The 17,190-nt window shown below is 47.1% G+C and overlaps 1 protein-coding gene across 1 annotated transcript in view; it reads left to right on the plus strand.

Annotated features, from left to right (window-relative positions):
• Positions 1–1,648: 1,648 nt before the first annotated feature.
• The window catches only part of LOC144179335 (cytochrome P450 2G1-like), a 93,136-nt gene continuing 77,594 nt past the window's right edge, over positions 1,649–17,190 (plus strand). Inside the window, exon 1 of the mRNA XM_077707628.1 lies at positions 1,649–1,777. Coding sequence (XP_077563754.1) covers positions 1,748–1,777 — 30 coding nt within the window. The 5' untranslated portion in view covers positions 1,649–1,747. The remainder of the gene's footprint in view (positions 1,778–17,190) is intronic.

A 17,190-nucleotide genomic window follows, 5' to 3' on the forward strand; every position in this document is an offset into this window, starting at 1 on the left:
GAAAAAGGTCTCTTTCCCCTTCTACAGTAATTGTGACGTGCGCGATGACCGGAACCGCGTAATATGTGAATGGGCGTGGTATACAGCAGCTATGACGTCCCTGTTAGTGTCCTTTGTACAGCCGCTTTCTAGAAGACTAACGTTCAGTGACGTTTTAGGCCCTTGGTATAACTCAAAACGGGCATCTGGAGCGACAAAAGCTCTATTGACTTTACTGCGGAGTAAAGGACTTGATGAGACTTTTTAGATAAGCCTTCAGTAGTGAGCGCATCATTGTAATCATAGTCATAATCATAAAATCATCAGTTTTGTTTTCTCATACATCTGGTGTAGCAAGCTAGGCGCCTTTGCCAGGCTAAAAAGACTACCTCACCCTCTCTATCTCTCTCTCTCTCTTACACACACACACACACACACACACACACACACACACGCATCGTAGTCGTTTTTGGTCTAGCCAAAACTAGCACCTCGCAGGAAACAGCATTGGCCCTATAACGGGTTTGGAGTACTTGACCCATCGCTGCCGGGAACCCGCGTAGGCGGTGGCAATTGTCCATAACGTCCAGGTGGTTTCAAAATGGTGGAGGATAGTATACGCGCATTGCCTTGGTTTACCCATTTGATCAACAAAAACTTTGTTTTAGCTCATAATTAATATTGTTACTTTCTATAAACCTTCTAAGAACAATAAAATTCAGCGCAGGTTTTTTATCGTAATGTGACTTTGATGACACAAACCAGGAAGAAAAATGTCCTCACACTGTCGTTTCTTTTCCGCAATGAACTACGGGCAGGGTGACTATATTAGAACCTTTATAGACTCCAGCACCTTCGACGCGATCAAGTTTGGACTGTCTTCTCACGAGGCCAGCCGAATGAAAAAAAGGAATGCATAGCTACTGTTAGCGTTAGGGGCTGTGTTGCAGCCACACACATCACCACCGAGTTTCTAGCTCAATGTGCCTTTTTACGCTCTTGCAGTAATACCTCTATGAACTGGGAATATTTCCATTCAACAGAGTTGTGTATAGTCACTCAATGGTTTGAGAAACGAAGCCGGTATTACATGGTGTTCATAAACAGTCGCACGGGCGGGAAATAACGTATGAACAAGTCAGTTTGTCATAGAGAAATCTAAATCAGATTAGGGTGTCCCATAAAATATTTTGGCTTTTTCTCCGGGGCTTGTACTGGAGGTAGAATATTTGTATTTCACGGTTCTCCTGTTAACGTGCCCAATATACACGACAATTGAAGGCATTCAGCAACTCTTAACAGTAAAATAATTTCGATGAGTTGCAGTGAAAATGTTCGTAGAAAAAGAACATATCAAAACAGACAGACGCGGGTTGAATGAACTTGTGACAATTTTATGCCCACAGTGACGCGTTAAAACCACGTCATAACGAAAGCGTTTTTTCAAGATCTGTGTGCAAACCCAGTGAAGTTTTCGGGCTTGGCTATCTGCAGCGATCCGCAAACCACAGCCCAGCCAACTTCAATAATAGCCATTTCAAGCACAACCACATCCCAATAAGCGCTACCGATAGTTTTTTGTATATATTTTATTGCTCCTGCACGTGTAGCCAACTTGCAAGCACGGGTTCAAGCATACCAGTGCAGCTGCATGCGGCACGATGCACCTGCTTCCGCTGAACAGTGTACAGGCTCAACTTTGAATAGGCTGTTCAGTCTCGGACGGTCCCACGAGCGCTACACGTGCCTTCCTGCAAAGGTTTGCGGTATGGCCATCGTTCTGCTGGCGCCTTTGCTGGTAGGAGACATTTGCTGAAAGGCGTTTCAATGGCTATGTTTTGTGGTAATGTCTTCGTAGAACCTTACACGAGGTCGTTTTCCGTCACTTCCGCAAACATTGAATTTCTGAGTTTACGGATAAGATTCGCTGACATCGCGATAAAAATTATCTCCAAGCAATTTGAATGAGGTTAAAATATTGAAATTGGCAAAAAAAACTCGGGAGTAAAAAGATTTTTTTAAACACTTCGTATCAATTTTCGAATGGGGTCTGCATTGTTTTTGTGCTCAGTTCGAAAAAAAGAGTTTCTGATTTGGAGATGTCGCACTGATATTCGCACCTAATGAATTTCTCACCATCCTGCATGAACCTTCTCGGCTCATTGCTTGCAAGGGGGCGTCCTATCTGGCGCAGCGGTCACTTACGGTAGGCCTGCTTGCCGCTCCATTACCGTGTCTCTATCAAACACCACAATGACTGACGCCCCGTTTCTCTGGCTTTGTACAAAAGATATAAAAGTGTGGTGATGGTGCAGTTACCGAGTATTTCGAAGAAAAAAGGTGAAGGCGCGACAGAAAAAGGCATTGACACTACACAATATTTGACGCACACAGAAAAATTCGCGCCGATTTCCCCACGCCATCTTTGCTGCGGTAAATACTACGCTCTCCACTTAAGGCGAGACACGGTCGAGTCTGTTCGCACGTCGTTTTGAACTTGCTGCTTATGGCAATAATCGAGACGACCCAATAATATAGGTTGCCTCGTATAGTGGTTAATGTGACCGGTGAAAAGGAACGTTCATGTAAACTGACAGCGCAGCATTACCCAGAAAATAGATGTATTAGTCAAGTACGCTGTAAGTATTAAATTATGGTGAAACTCCAAAAACGCGAAGGTAAGTATCGGCACCAGAGCCCTTTTCTCGACACTCATCACAGGTGAAGTCCAGAATCGAGCGTCAAATGCTAACTAAACAGGCCTCCTCAAGAGTAGAGACTCACGCTGTACGTTTTTCATAGAAATGCGTGTTAGGACCAAAAAGGTTGGATAGAACTTCTGGAGCGGAGGCCTCCTATAGCAGGCAACGCAGGGAGGTGAATGCGGGTGAGCCGGTCGGCGGCCGTAGTTTATTCGACATCGCAATACAGACATACTAGGGACCATATTGCAGATTCCAGGAGCGCGAAAAAAAAGCCAACAGAAGCGGCTAGACGGGATCGTGCTCCCTAATTCCTTTATAGATCAATGTAAGAGAGAAAAAACAAAAATATATGCATAAATCAGTGTAGTAAAATTTAGTCTTTCGCACCAAAATTATAAATTCATGCAAAAACCAACCTAATAGCACACTGGAACAAAATAAGGCGAGCCACAGAATGCGAAAATCAACAATAAATACAACCAAACATTGTTCATTGCATACGTGAATTTAACGGACATGGCAACCCATAGCATAACAATTGTTATCTGTGACTGGTACGAAGGTAGGGCAGAAACCATGCTTTCGGATGTGTTAGAAATGTAATGATGTTGAGTCAGGTTCGACAGTTTTCTCAGAAAATTACTATTTGTTTTGTTTCAATGTTGTAGCTTCTGAGTTTTCATCATGCACTACTTGAACGGGACGAACCCCGACGCTTTCGAAAATCCGTTGTGTGTAAGCATCATAAGCAGAACTAGAGACGGCTCGCACAGGTTTCTTTTGTAGCAGATTTAGTTTAGTTATAGTGGTGGCGGTCGTGAAGGCGAGAGCATGACGGAATCCCGTCTGGCCAGGAGGGTACATTAGAAACTTCAGTACGTTTTGTTTGGACTGCTCGGCGTCTCTTTTTCGTTCCTAATGGTTGTGGTCGTACGTCCCCAAAATTAGAGGCAATAATTAGGTTGAGAGAAAAAAGAAAATGGTAAATTAGCAGTTTTATTTCCTGCGGTAGAGAGAACCACAACCTTGTGAGGACACCAACAACGCGTGCAGGTTTGTTTGAAATTTCATCGACGTGTTTGTTCCTCGTTAAGTGTTCCTCGAAAAAAGTGCCAAGGCTTTTCACATAAGAGACAATTTCTAGGCTAGAAGCACCAATGAATATGTTGTTGCTAATACTTTCTTTGGAATTTATTGGTTTTAAGAGCACTGCTTTTGTTTGGAAGTGTTTATTGTTAATGAATTAACTGTGCTCCAATTATCGAGTTTGCTTAGCACATCATTTGCATCACGCAATCATTTAGTACTATCTTTACAAGAACGAAGTAAGATGGTGTCGTCAGCATAAATAACAAATCTGCAAGAGTCGTCGATATTTGGCAAGTCATTATTTAAGGTAACAATAATAATGGCCCAAGGATGCTGCCCTGGGGCACTAATAATTTACCTGCCTTAGAAGAAGATATTTCATTGTCTATCACCATATCCTGGCATCTGAATTTAATGTATCTTTCTAGTAAAATGAGATATTCACCTATAAACCCATATAGCCAGAGTTTATTCATGTTTATTCATGACATGCTTATTCGATCAAAATGCCTTCTAACAATCTACAGACTTTTAAGGTTACCAGTTTATTCTAAATTGCCTGTAGAATTGTTTTTTATTTGTAAGCGCAGATTCGAGTGAAAGATGTTTTCGAAACATGAACCCTGAATTAGTTTTTATGTGTTTCTCACGAAAAGCGGACATTCTTTCATTAATTAGTTTTTTAGGCATTTGGAAACACGGCAACGATTGATATTGGTCTAGAGTTAGATAGTTAACTTCTATCACCACCTTTGAATATAACGCTCACTTCGGCCGTTTGTATGCGTGTTTAAGAAATTCCTTTTTGGAAATTGTGGTTTTACACGTGCTGAAGGACAGGGCAAGTGATATCCATTGTCAGCTAACTGGTCGGATTTAAATGTCGTCGGCATCACATGCCTTACTGTTGCGAAAGGATGAGAACGCGCGGAAGATTTTATTGGCATCGGTTGGGAATAGGAGCGCGCTACTACAGTTACTCGGTGGCAAGTAGTTCAAAACACCCGCATTGCAAGAGCTGTTACCGAGAGATACAAAAAAATTGTTCAGTGCGTTTGCCAGCCGCGCACCAGACGTAGGTGCGCCGTGCAGAATTAGTTCAGTACCCTGAGCATGTTCCTGCTGTCGACCATGCACAGTGTTTATTCTTATCCAGACAACATCAGTGTTCGGCATGGAAAGATTAAAAGGTAGGCGTGCTTTGCTTGCCTGAGAGAGCTGTTCACAGTATTTTTAATGTTTTAAAGCAACGTAAGAGCCCCAATTCTTGTGTACAGATAAATCCCGCATAAAAGACGTCTTTCTTGTTTATCGGTTTCAATATAAGTGGTGTGATCGATAGTTTTCTAGCTTTTTAAATTTTAGCGCTTTGTGAACAAAGAATATTTTGAATACTGATTTAAATAACGATAAAAAGTTATCATATGCTTCATGGGGTCAGTTGCACTGAATACGCTTTCGCAAGTTCTCATGGATAGCTCGTTTCGAAAAGCTTTTCAAGTGGGCAGGTTAATGTATTGTAACAACGCAGAGCTAGGGTTTGGAGCTTTTATTGTTGTCTTATTTTCCATCATGAAAAATATGGGAAGATGATCGCTCAAATTAATGCAAATCACACCAGCTACCGCATTGCGGTTTTCCATATTTGTAGCAAAAACATCAATCAACTAAGGAGAATCGGGGGTAAAGCGAGTGGGTGTAGCAATAGTGTTTTCAAGTGCATTTGAATCTAGCAAGTTTTGAAATTTACGTTGGGCTGAGGTTGTAGTTAACACGGTATGAATAACATTACCCCTAACACAAGTTTCTAATGATTTTCATTATTATATCCAAAAACGTTTGCATAAATGATAGAAATACCAATGCGCTCTCTGCGGGTGGCATATACGAGGCACAGAAGACGGTTTCTTTGCAGATTCTAGCGCTAGTATTTGAAAATGTTCCGTAGTTTGAGTGAAGTCTCCAAAATATCGCAATGTTTAGATTGTGCTTGGTTATTAGCAATAACCGAGCTCCCTTTTTGGCGGTGTAATTTTTATGGAAAGAGTTATCCCGCCATTTCAAGAACATTGTGTTCTTCTTGATACAATGTTTTTGTGAGCATTAAAATATCCAATGAAAAACCTAAAGAAGAAAGTATGGCATCTAGCTCGTCTACTTTGCTGCAAGCAGATTGTGAAATGAGGAGAAAAACTATGGGCACCGCTGCTTAGAACGGCAGACATTAAGGACATCATTTGCGTCAGCAAATTGTAATCCGGGTCTTGTTGTGACAACAGGAGCAATACCTTGCACTATCAGTTGTGGCTACATCATTATCTCAAGATCCTGGGGCCAAGACAGCCGGAGCATACGCGACGTGTCTGTTTTCCTGGCAAAACTTTTGCCAGGAAAACAGGAAAATGCCAGGAAAATGCCAGAAATTTCGCCAGGAAAAATGCAACGCACCCGCAGACAACACTTACGAGACGTCAGAGATCAAAGAACCCCTACCGTTTACAATTCACCAGCTCTGAAGCTGTCCTCATTCAACAATCTTAAACCGGCACACTGCCAACGCAACACATTCAAGAATGCATACACGGGCTTACAGGCACTCCAAAAAGCTTAAATTTCGGCCAATACTCCGACAATGAATGACTCCTGTGGACATGCCCAAGCAAACAAGCCACCTTGAGAACTCCCCTCTAATTGCATCCTTCCACAACGCACCTTCCTAGCTGGAACGCACAGGTCACACCGCCTAAATTGCTTTATAATTTGGACCACGTTATCAACTCACACAGGACATTACATGACTAGGCAAGCCCCTGTAACCTTACCAAGATGCCGATCATGCATTGGACGCAGGTTCCAAAAGAAGGTTTTTTGCTCTCCCTCTTCTTTCGGACATGTAAGAAAATATTGTGCGGAAAAGAGGGTAATCACGATACAGGAGAGTACGAAGCCGCATCGACAGCAAACCACATGGCTCCATGCAATGCTGTTGGAAGCTGCTGCTGCTATTGTGTTCCTTTGAAACCTCCACCTCGCCCTTCAACACAAAAAAACACAACGATACTGAGCTTACCCGAAAACCTGTGCTCGCACTTTTTGGCTTTGCTGCATGGTTATAAGATTTGGCCTTAGCCTCGCTGCCGTTAGTTTGGTCTGTGCCTTGTTCAGTATCCCGATTATGTGCAGTATCAACTGAATGCTAAATAAGTAATACCAAGGGGACACATTCGGGCATGTAATCCCCGCCTCTTCTACAGATCCGTTAGCATGGAGCCGAAATGCCATAGTCAGGAGACTACAAAACTTCATAATCTTTGCCGGCCAGTAAGCAGAGAACTTGCAACACGCGGCAAAAAGCCTTTCTTGTTAGTGCGTTCTCAAGCCTGGTTCACACCCCCTAAAAAATATGGAAATCGAAAAAACTGCCAAAAAAAAACACAAAAAGGAAGCATAGGCAAGAAGTGATAGACAAAAAGAACTTGTCTACATAACAATGCGTATCGCTTTAAGGCGATTATGATTGTAAAAAATATGACAATGCTCAAATTGTAAGGGTTATCGTTTGAATCTTGAAACTAATGGAATAAAATCATTCATTGAGGTAAACACTTATCCATAGCCAACAATCCACGGAAATCGTCTACTTTAAAGAAGTAATCGGAGAACTTCGTTTATTGGAAAGTTTTCGCAGGGAATATCCGTGCACCGAAATGCCCCAGAACCTGCAAGAGAAGAAAGGCGACTCAGCGGAATTTTGTAGAAGCAGCCTGCTTCTCGTTTTTTGGGATGCTTGGTGAAAAATGTAGGTTTCACCGAGATTATTTCCGAGTAGCAAGCAGAAACAAAAAACGGCGGCTCATTTATTTGTCACTATCAGGAGTGTTCTTTCTTAAGACTTGTTCCCTTCATCCCGCACTTTGCCATTTAACGGAAACGTGCACGGCGTAGGCCGCCACATAGGACCGTAATGAAGACAAAATTTAAACAGGGCTTGCGAGGTTATACCAAATTTTACAGCTGGACTTCGGTAAGTGATCTTTCTTCTGGGGTTCGTACCCCTTTTTGTATCCCTCATTACCGATTCCACATATTTAGGATGATGTCTCACGTAAGGGCATCTAAAAGCCGAAGTTTAGTCTCCCCGTAGAACAGCTGGCTTAGGGAGCTGTGCCAAGCGGAAACTGAACTGCCTTAGTAGCTGTTTCACACAGTGAAATATTAGTAAGCTACCAGTTTAGGTGGTTAATAGTCAAGTAGGTACAATGCAATTTAACAAACCACACTGCACAATCACGTGTACTAGCTTTCTGGAAGTATAGACGGAGAAATCTTTTTGATTGAAAAAGAAATTTTTTCTGCTTTCAGCTTCAATTTCGAATAAGTAAAATTTAACCTAAAATCATAGCTAGATCATAAATAAGGCTGTTAAAAACAACTATTTTGGATTCATAAATAATTTTAACTTTAAATTCATAAGGCTGTGTAATCACTGAAAGAGCAGTTACTGCTATTTACTGTTGCTTTGTTACTGGTCTATACATAAAATTTTGATTATATTTTACAGGGTTCGCCTTTCTGTCTCGCGATAGTTTTCAGAAAAAAATCAAATAATTTGTATGTGTATATGTATGTACGTATGTATGTATGGATGTATGTATGTGTGCATGCATGCATGCATGTATGTATGTATGTATGTATGTATGTATGTATGTATGTATGTATGTATGTATGTATGTATGTATGTATGTATGTATGTATGTATGTATGTATGTATGCATGTATGTATTTCTTGTTTGATAAGCCGAACTTGGTCTTGGGTAAGCCTGTCGGCAATTGCACTGTCTAATCAATGCCATTATGATACTAAAGACACAGAGACTCCTCACTCCTCACTTGATCAGGGTAGGCTGCTAAAATCCCAGCAGGAGGCAAGACATCCTTCCCACAATCCAGTCGCCCCTCGGAAAAAATAATGTACTCCGAAGTAGCATGGGGCACTCCTAGCTTTCGGATATCGCAAAAAATGCTCGAGCAGTTCATAAAATAATGATCAGTTTCAGAAGGCACACTGCACAAGGCGCACAAAGGGAACGAGACAACGCCAATTCCATATATAGAAGCTTGTGTAAGGTTGGGGCTGCTTTTACTCGGTGGAGCAGACAGGCTTCGGCTCCCTTCGGGCCCATAGTCATGGCAGGTTGATGTATTGGTCGCCACAGCTGCTTGAAGGGGTCGAGAATGGTTTGTTGGTGTATACGTTGGAAGTCGCACCACCCGCGCACCATCTCTGTAGATAATAGGGCGTCCCTCGCTTGGGCATCCACATGTTCGTGTCTGCTACAGCGACGTGCGGCGGTATACAAAGAAATTTCGCGCTAAACCTTCATGTTTTAGACGCTTGAGTATGAATAGGCATTGCTGACAGGGCTTTTCCTCAGGTATACCCCACTGCAACAGGGAAATAGATGATGTTTAATCGCTGAAGAGTGCGACATTTTGCACGTCAAAAGATGGCAGCTTGCGCAACGCAGCTTGAATGCCAACACACTCCCGGCTTCACCCTGCCATCCCACAAAATATACAAACTGGGTATACCCCCCTTGGACACATGAGAGTGGTGATTGTGCACTGGCTATCTCTTGTATTCGGTGAAATTGTCGTACATTTCTAGCTGAAGCATGCTCAATGGTGCTGGAGCATTAGGAATGTAAATACGGCTACTCCATGCTCATATACACTGATGTATGCGTTGACACCGAATATTTCTCGTTCTTTCGGATTTGATGGTACGGAGTTTATTTGTTTGATATGAAAAATCACTTTTGCGCACATTTCAGTTTATTTCTCCCATTGTAACACCTGTTTTGTTTTTAACGAGAAGAGAAATGACATATGATTCGCGCCTAAACGGTCATTTGCGGTTCGTCTTCCGACAGACATGGAGAGCCTATTTCAGCTCGTAGGCGAGGACAGCGTCACAATTCTAGATGAAGCCATGTCTGTGTTTATTACTTCAGCGAGTACATTGCTTGGTCGCGTTCAATAAATGAAAGTTTTCGTTTATTCCTCCGGAAAGAAAAAAAAGCTCTCCCGCAGAACTCTGGCGACGTGGGCTCTGCCAGAAAAGCCGGCGAACACGTCGATGAGCACCATGTCCGCATTGTAGACCCCCTGGAGTACGATGGAGGGAAATTTCTTGCAATTGTAGTAGCTTCCTTCGGACACCGAGGGTCTAGAAATGCGGCACCCGTTAATCGCGCCGGTTATGTCCGGCAATCCTCCGCTTCCTCGACGAACGAGAGTGTGGAACGCCCGCTTGTCTAGCTCCAATACTGCTCAGTCGGGCCGGAATATTTCCCGTCCGCTGATAGAAATGTACAAATCCGATGACTCAGTAGACTGTGGCGTTAACAGGTAACTGGCTCACGCCGATTTCGCTATCATGTAGATGGTACCCTGTGTACAGATTTACGACAGGGCAATCAGAACTGTCTTCTGGGCAGGCATTTCGGGGCGTCCTCGCAGGTCTTCTGGGTAGAATTCGGCAACCAGGGCTACCACCGTACACCCCGACAGGTAAAACAGACTCCTGAACTTGAACTCAGGGTAGGTCGGCGCAACGTTCTCCATATAGAGGGGTAACACGGTGCTGTTTTTCCCGCTGGACCATCGCGAGGACGACGCACACATAGAAAACTTCGGCTCCCCACTCGTACTCTTCGCAATCGCAACCGTACCTTCAAGAAGACGGCGGTCCGCAAACAACGCGTCGGGGAGAGTAGCGAGCGCAATTCGTGCTTCGTCCGACATTTTGCCGCTGAAACTGTAGCAGACGACCGAAAAAAAAGTTGTTCCGCAGCACTCGACCCGGCTTCCGGTGCATCCCGAGGCGCCTGAACAACGTAATCATGACGCAACTTCCTGCCCGAGAGCAAGCTTCTGGCAGCCCGCGGGCTGACAGAATGCCCGTAAATCGAACAGGCCCAGCGTTCTTGGTACCCTTCGACTATTCGAGAAACCCTCGCGCCGAGTGATAAATTCCTTCAGAGCAGATGCCAAGGCATTCGACGCTCGACTACACAAGTCACTTTCTTGACTGCTGTTTCGCCGCCTGTGTATTCTTTGATTTGTTCGGGGGGGGGGGGGGGGGGGCACAAGTTCACTCCAATAAACTTATTTTCTTTGAAGACAACTGCGTCGTCTTTGACTTCGTGACATCTAGTGGAAGTGCTGGGTACCACCCTAAACCATCAGCAAGTTGCCAAGCAAGCCCCAGTCGTACCAGCCGCCGACAGGAAGGCCTCCAACCAAGAGAAAGTGAAGAAGGAAGACGTCGCTACCAACACCATGGACGACCAAGCCAATCCTCCCATCGTTCTGCAGCAACCTCGGGAGCCCACATCATTCGGAGGATCTCCTGGGGAAGACCCCGAAGAGTGGCTGGAGAAGCTGGAGCACGTCCGAAATTTCAACCGATGGGATGACGAAGAAACCTTGAGGCAAGTGTTTTTCTACCTCGCAGACTTGGCTTGAGTCTGGTTTGAAAATCACGAGAGCTCGCTAACATCATGGCGCATCTTCAAAACAGAATTTTTGAAAATGTTCACAACTGTGGTGCGTAAAGAACGAGCTGAAGTATTGTTGCAGACGCGAATCCAACACCACAACGAAGGCGTTGTAGTGTTTGTTGAAGACATGAAGATGCTGTTCCGACGAGCTGATGCAGAAATGGTGGAAGAGAAGAAGCGGCGCTTTCTCATGCGGGGCGTAAAGCAAGAGCTCTTCGCTGGACTAATTCGCAGCCCTTCAAGAACTGTCGCTGAGTTCGTGACAGAGGCGTCCATGATCGAGAGAACCCTGGAGAGCGAAAACGCTGGAGAGAGAGTTCGAGGCAGTGCGATCGACCACACAACGCCTTTTTGGCGAACCCCGTCAACGCCCCTGGATATGCGACAGAAGACTTACGGGAAACAATCCGCGCCATTGTTCGCGAAGAACTAGGGAAACGTTTCCCAACAACGCCGCAACCCCAAGTCGCCGCCCTGACCGACGTTATCCGAGCAGAAGATCAAGATCAACACGCACTCGGGACTTCTACGCCCCCTGAAGCAACCCGTGAGCCACAAGCTATGGCCTACGCCGAAGCTGTTCGTCGACCCCGCTCTGCTCCAACTCGTCGCCCGCCCGACCCCCTGCGGACCAAAACCAGACACCGAGGAAGACGGACGTATGGCGAACTCCCGATAATAGTCATCTGTGCTACGACTGCGGAGAGGCCTAACACATCTACCGTCGCTGTCGCAACAAGAGGCTTGGTTTGCGAGGGTTCTCCGTCGACGCACCCCGCTCCCCCCCCCCCCCCCCCCCCCGGCCAGCGCCCAAGATCGAAGAATACCTGTTTAACACCAGCCGTTGATCAGCCCGTTTCAACATATCGCCGTCGCCCTACCCATACCAGTCGCCCAACCACCGTAGCGATGCTGATTTTGCGCGTGGAAGGTCCCCCAGCCCACGCGGTGAGTCTAAAAGCAGCAACTTCTAGAGGTAAAGTTGCACGACAGCGAAAAAATTAAAACCCTCCAACGACGCAACGACTAGCGGAAGACGATGATTCCTGACATGCCCTCAGCCCGACAACCCGATTTCACCCGGCTGTGACTCCTGAACACGACGACAGCAAAACGGCGCGACGCGTACCCGACATCACCGAACCTGCCGCTGAGAATACGACGAAGACAATGACGCATAGCGCCCGGCCGTCAACACGTACAAGCCGAGACACGACGCCCCGATTCACCCGAAACTCGAGGAAAGCAGTTTCCCACGTTCAGCTGTCCATCGACGGCTTTGATGTAGTCACCCTCATAGACGCCGGAGCCGACTACTCAGTCATGAGCGGACAATTTGCGTCTAAGCTGAAGAAAGTTATCACCAGGTGGGACGGTCCGCACATTCGCACAGCAGGGGGCCATCTCTTAACCCCAAGTGGAACGTGCACATCGCGCGTCACCATAGACGGCACAGCGTACCCAGCGCCGTTCGTCATTTTGCCTAACTGCTCCCGCGACGTAATTCTCGGAATGGACTGTTTGACGGACAACGGCGCAATATACGATCTGACGACCAAGTCGATAACTTTTTGCTCCGATCACTTCATGACACCGACACCGACCCCGAACACCCTGTAGCTGTAAGGATCGCCGATGATCAGGTCACCCTGCCACCCCGCGCAAGCTTGATGGTCACCGTCTAATGTGAAGGTGCTGCTCCTGACGTTGACGCTATCGTGGAGAGTGGCCAAAGGTTGCTTCTCGACCGCAGTGCGTCTGTCGCAAGAGGCATTGCGCGGTTTAAGCAGCGCAAATCCCACGTTTTGGTCGCCAATTTCACCGAGGAGTACCAGCATTTAAACAAGGGCGCTGCAATGGCGTTCCTCGAAGAAGCGCAACAAGCAAGTGACGTGGTCGCAGTCGCCGAGTTTGAACGCGCACCCGAAGATACCTTCAAGCCTCCGCATCCCTTCGACGTGAATCCGGCGCTACCGCAAGAAGAAATGAGCAAGATATTGGCTTTGCTGCGTCGCTACAGCGAGTGTTTTTCGTCGCGCTCAAAGTTACGTCAGACACCTCTGGTGACGCATTGGTTGATAACCGAGGATGGAGCCCGACATACGCGACAGTCACCGTACCGCGTCTCCTCACACGAGCGCGAATCCATCCGGACTCATGTCGACGACATGCTCAACTACGCCGGTCGTACTCGTGAAGAAAAAAGACAGCACACTAAGGTTCTGCTTTGACTACCAGCGATTGAACAAGACCACCAAAAAGGACGTGCACCCCCTGCTACGAATCGACGACGCCCTTGACCACCTTTGCCACGCGAAGTACTTCTCATCGATGTATCTGAAGACAGGCTACTGGCAAATTGAAGTGGACGAGAGAGATCGAGAGAAGACTGCATTCATAATCCCGGATGGCCTATACGTGTTCAAGGTGATGCCGTGTGGGCTATGCACGTCGCCAGCAACGTTTCAGAGAGTCATAGAGACTGTGCTAGCTGTCCTGAAGTGGCACACCTGCCTCGTATACCTCGACGACGTTGTGATATTCTCCCAAACTTTCGACGAACACTTTGCAAGATGGCAATCTGTGCTCGAGGGCATTCGTACGTCGGGGTTAACGCTGAAGCCTGAAAAGTGCCGCTTCACGTACCAGGAACTCAAGTTTTTGGGCTATGTCGTCTACGCCAAGGGAGTCCTGCCTGACCCGGCAAAAACTTCAGCCATAGCGAACTTCCCAAGACCGAAAGATAAGGAGGGCGTGCGCAGATTTCTCGGACTGTGCGCATACCACCGGCGCTTCGTCGCACACTTCGCACGCATTGCTGACCCACTAACTCGCTTGACGAAAGATAGGCCGCCTTTCAACTGGGAAAGTGCCCAAGAGGAAGCCTTCTGCGAACTGCAACAACGCCTGCAAAACCCGCCCGTGATCGATCATTTTGATGAAAACGCCGAAACGGAAATGCATACGGACGCCAATGATATAGGCTTGGGTGCCATCCTCGTCCAAAAGCAAAGCGTGGGCGAAAACGTAATCGCCTATGCCAGCCGTGGTCTGTCCAAGGAATAAAAAACTACTTATCCTCCGAAAAAGAGTGCCTGGCTATTATATGGGCCATTTCAAAATTTCGCCCATACGTGTATGGAAGAGCGTTCAAGGTTGGGACAGACCACCATGCGCTGTGCTGGCTCGCCAATTTGAAGGACCCCTCTGGCCGTCTTGGTAGGGGGAGCTTGCGCCTGCAAGAATTCGACGTTACAGTAGTCTACAAATCCGGGAGGAAACACTCCGACGCCAACGGCCTGTCTCGTGCCCCCGTCGACCCATCACCGTAAGACTCTGATGACGAAGACAGCACATTCTTCCGAGTCGTGACGGAGAGCGACCTAGCCGCCCAGCAGTGTGCCGACCCCGAGTTACGCGTAATGATTCACTACCTCGAAGGACAAAACGTCGCCGTGCCTAGGGCCTTTAAACGGAACTTACCAGCATTGAGCCTGAAAAACTCCGTCCTCGTAAAAAAGAATTTCAGCCCCGGAACCAGACCAAATTATCTTCTTGTCATTCCTACAGACCTTCGTGACGAAATTTTCGAAGGATGCCACGACGACCCGTCTTCCGGAAATCTCGGCTCAGCTCGCACTATCGGAAAAATCAAGACGAAGTACTACTAGCCCCGCCTTGCATCCGACGTCACCCACTACGTACGGAGCTGCCGTGAATGCCAGCGACAAAAAAACTCCACCAACGAGACCCGCCGGACTTCTGCAGCCGATCGCCGTCTCATCTAGGCCCTTCCAACAGATTGGAATGGACCTTCTGGGCCCCTTTCCCTACGTCATGATCCGAGAACAAGTGGATTGTCGTAGCAACAGACTACATGACGCGCTACGCAGACACCACCGCTCTTCCGAGGGAGACTGCACAAGAAGTCGCCAAGTATTTCATAAACCAAGTTCTGCTGCGACATGGAGCCCCTGAAGAACTAATCACGGACCCCGGAACGGCCTTTACTGCGGAGCTCGTGCAAGGAATCTGACGCTACAACAACACGGATCACCGAAGAACGACGGCGTACCACCTCCAAACGAACGGACTAACGGAATGCCTGAAAAAGACAATCGCGGATATGTTGTCTATGTACGTTGACGTTGAACATAAGACTTGGGCGAAGTCCTACCGTATGTCCCGTTTGCGTGCAACATGGCTATCCAGGAAACTACGCAGATGACACCGTTCGAGCTTGTCTACCGAAGACAGCCGACTACGATGCTTGACGCAATGTTTCCCCACGTGGAAGACGACGACCTCAACGCCGGCGTCCAAGGATACCTTCAGCGTGCAGAGGAGGCCCGCCAGCTCGCTCGAGTTCGCACAACGGACCAGCAGCTGGTGGATGCCGGCCGCTACAACCTCCGACAACGAGTCGCTGAGTACCACCCAGGGGATTGTGCGTGGGTTTGGACTCCCTTCCGACCACGTGGACTCAGTGAGCTCTACGACGGTACTTCGGACCCTACCGGATTCTACAACGTGTTGGCCACCTTCCCTACGAGGTGATCCCCGATGGTGATTCCGGAAAATCACGACGACGCACGCGACCCCAAGTCGTCCACGTGGTTCGCTTGAAACCTTTCTACGCACGATAACGGACTTTTATTGTTTATTTTTTTGAACTGTCGCTTATGTTAGCATCGGGTCGATGCACTCTTAGAGGGGGAGGTAATTCCACGAACCATGTATTGGGTTTTTTTATTTGTGTTTTGCTTTTGCCGCCAGACTGCGCGGGTCTGTGTTATCAGTGTTGTCTGTCGGCCAAGGGAGGCGCATGTTCCGTTCTTTCTTTCTGTGCCGCATGTGTTATCCCTTCTGATAGGGAGAGCGTTCCGGACTAACTTGAACAGCCTAGAATGATCTTCGCGGATCTACACTGTTCTGGATGCATTTCGACTATTCGAGAAACCCTCGCGCCGAGTGATAAATTCCTGCAGAGCAGATGCCGTGAAATTCGACGCTCGACTACGCACGTCACTTTCTTGACTGCTGTTTCGCCGCCTGTGTATTCTTTGATTTGTTAGGGGGGCACAAGTTCGCTCCAATAAATTTACTTTATTTGAAGACAACTGCGTCGTATTTGACTTCGTGACAATATGGAAGAAGCTATCGGTGCTTCGCATCTATCTAACGTTCATGCTCCAGCAAGTCCAGCATACGGGCTTGTCATAAGCTATGCAAAGCACTTTATAAAAATGACCTAATAACATTACAATCACCGAGTTTTAGCGGCTGCCGAACACTATAGAGTGTCCAGTTATCGTCCTTAAGCATTACAAAACAGCCTGGCATATCTCCCCACTTATGAAGCAGTGTTCAATTTTAGCTCTCCGCCTTTTGGCGTACGGTACCTGGGTTTAGCGGCGGCGGAGGTGGTCGCGGCGGCGCCAATATGCGTATAACCGAGTGAGCGAACGAGGCAGCGGAGACCGGAAGAAAACGGAGAAGAGCTACTGTCGAAAGTGTGAGACAAAGTGTGGCACGTGCGGCTATGGCGTCAACACTCTCACTGCCTCAGCTCACACTTTCGTCATGCGTCGCTGACGAAGAGCTGCTCGTCCGAACCACGTGACATTTGCGCGGCCCGATTTGCAACAGCATACTGTGCCACGGCGACGCGCTACGAGATCACGGCAGAGTAGCGTGCACCGCCGTGCGTTCGGTGCTCAAGCGATTCCTTCCTCAGACCCACAGATATGGGCCGTGACCGAGAAGACTACAGTTCGCGCTGCGCTCAAATTTTGCGTCAGCGAGTATAGTAATCGTCAGTGCGTTTTTCTGGCACATACGTTAGCGACATC

This window comes from Haemaphysalis longicornis, unplaced genomic scaffold (genome assembly GCF_048455015.1).
Source record: "Haemaphysalis longicornis isolate Haplotype H1 unplaced genomic scaffold, Haemaphysalis longicornis Haplotype H1 scaffold_4, whole genome shotgun sequence".
In the NCBI taxonomy this organism is placed as follows: Eukaryota; Metazoa; Arthropoda; class Arachnida; order Ixodida; family Ixodidae; genus Haemaphysalis; species Haemaphysalis longicornis.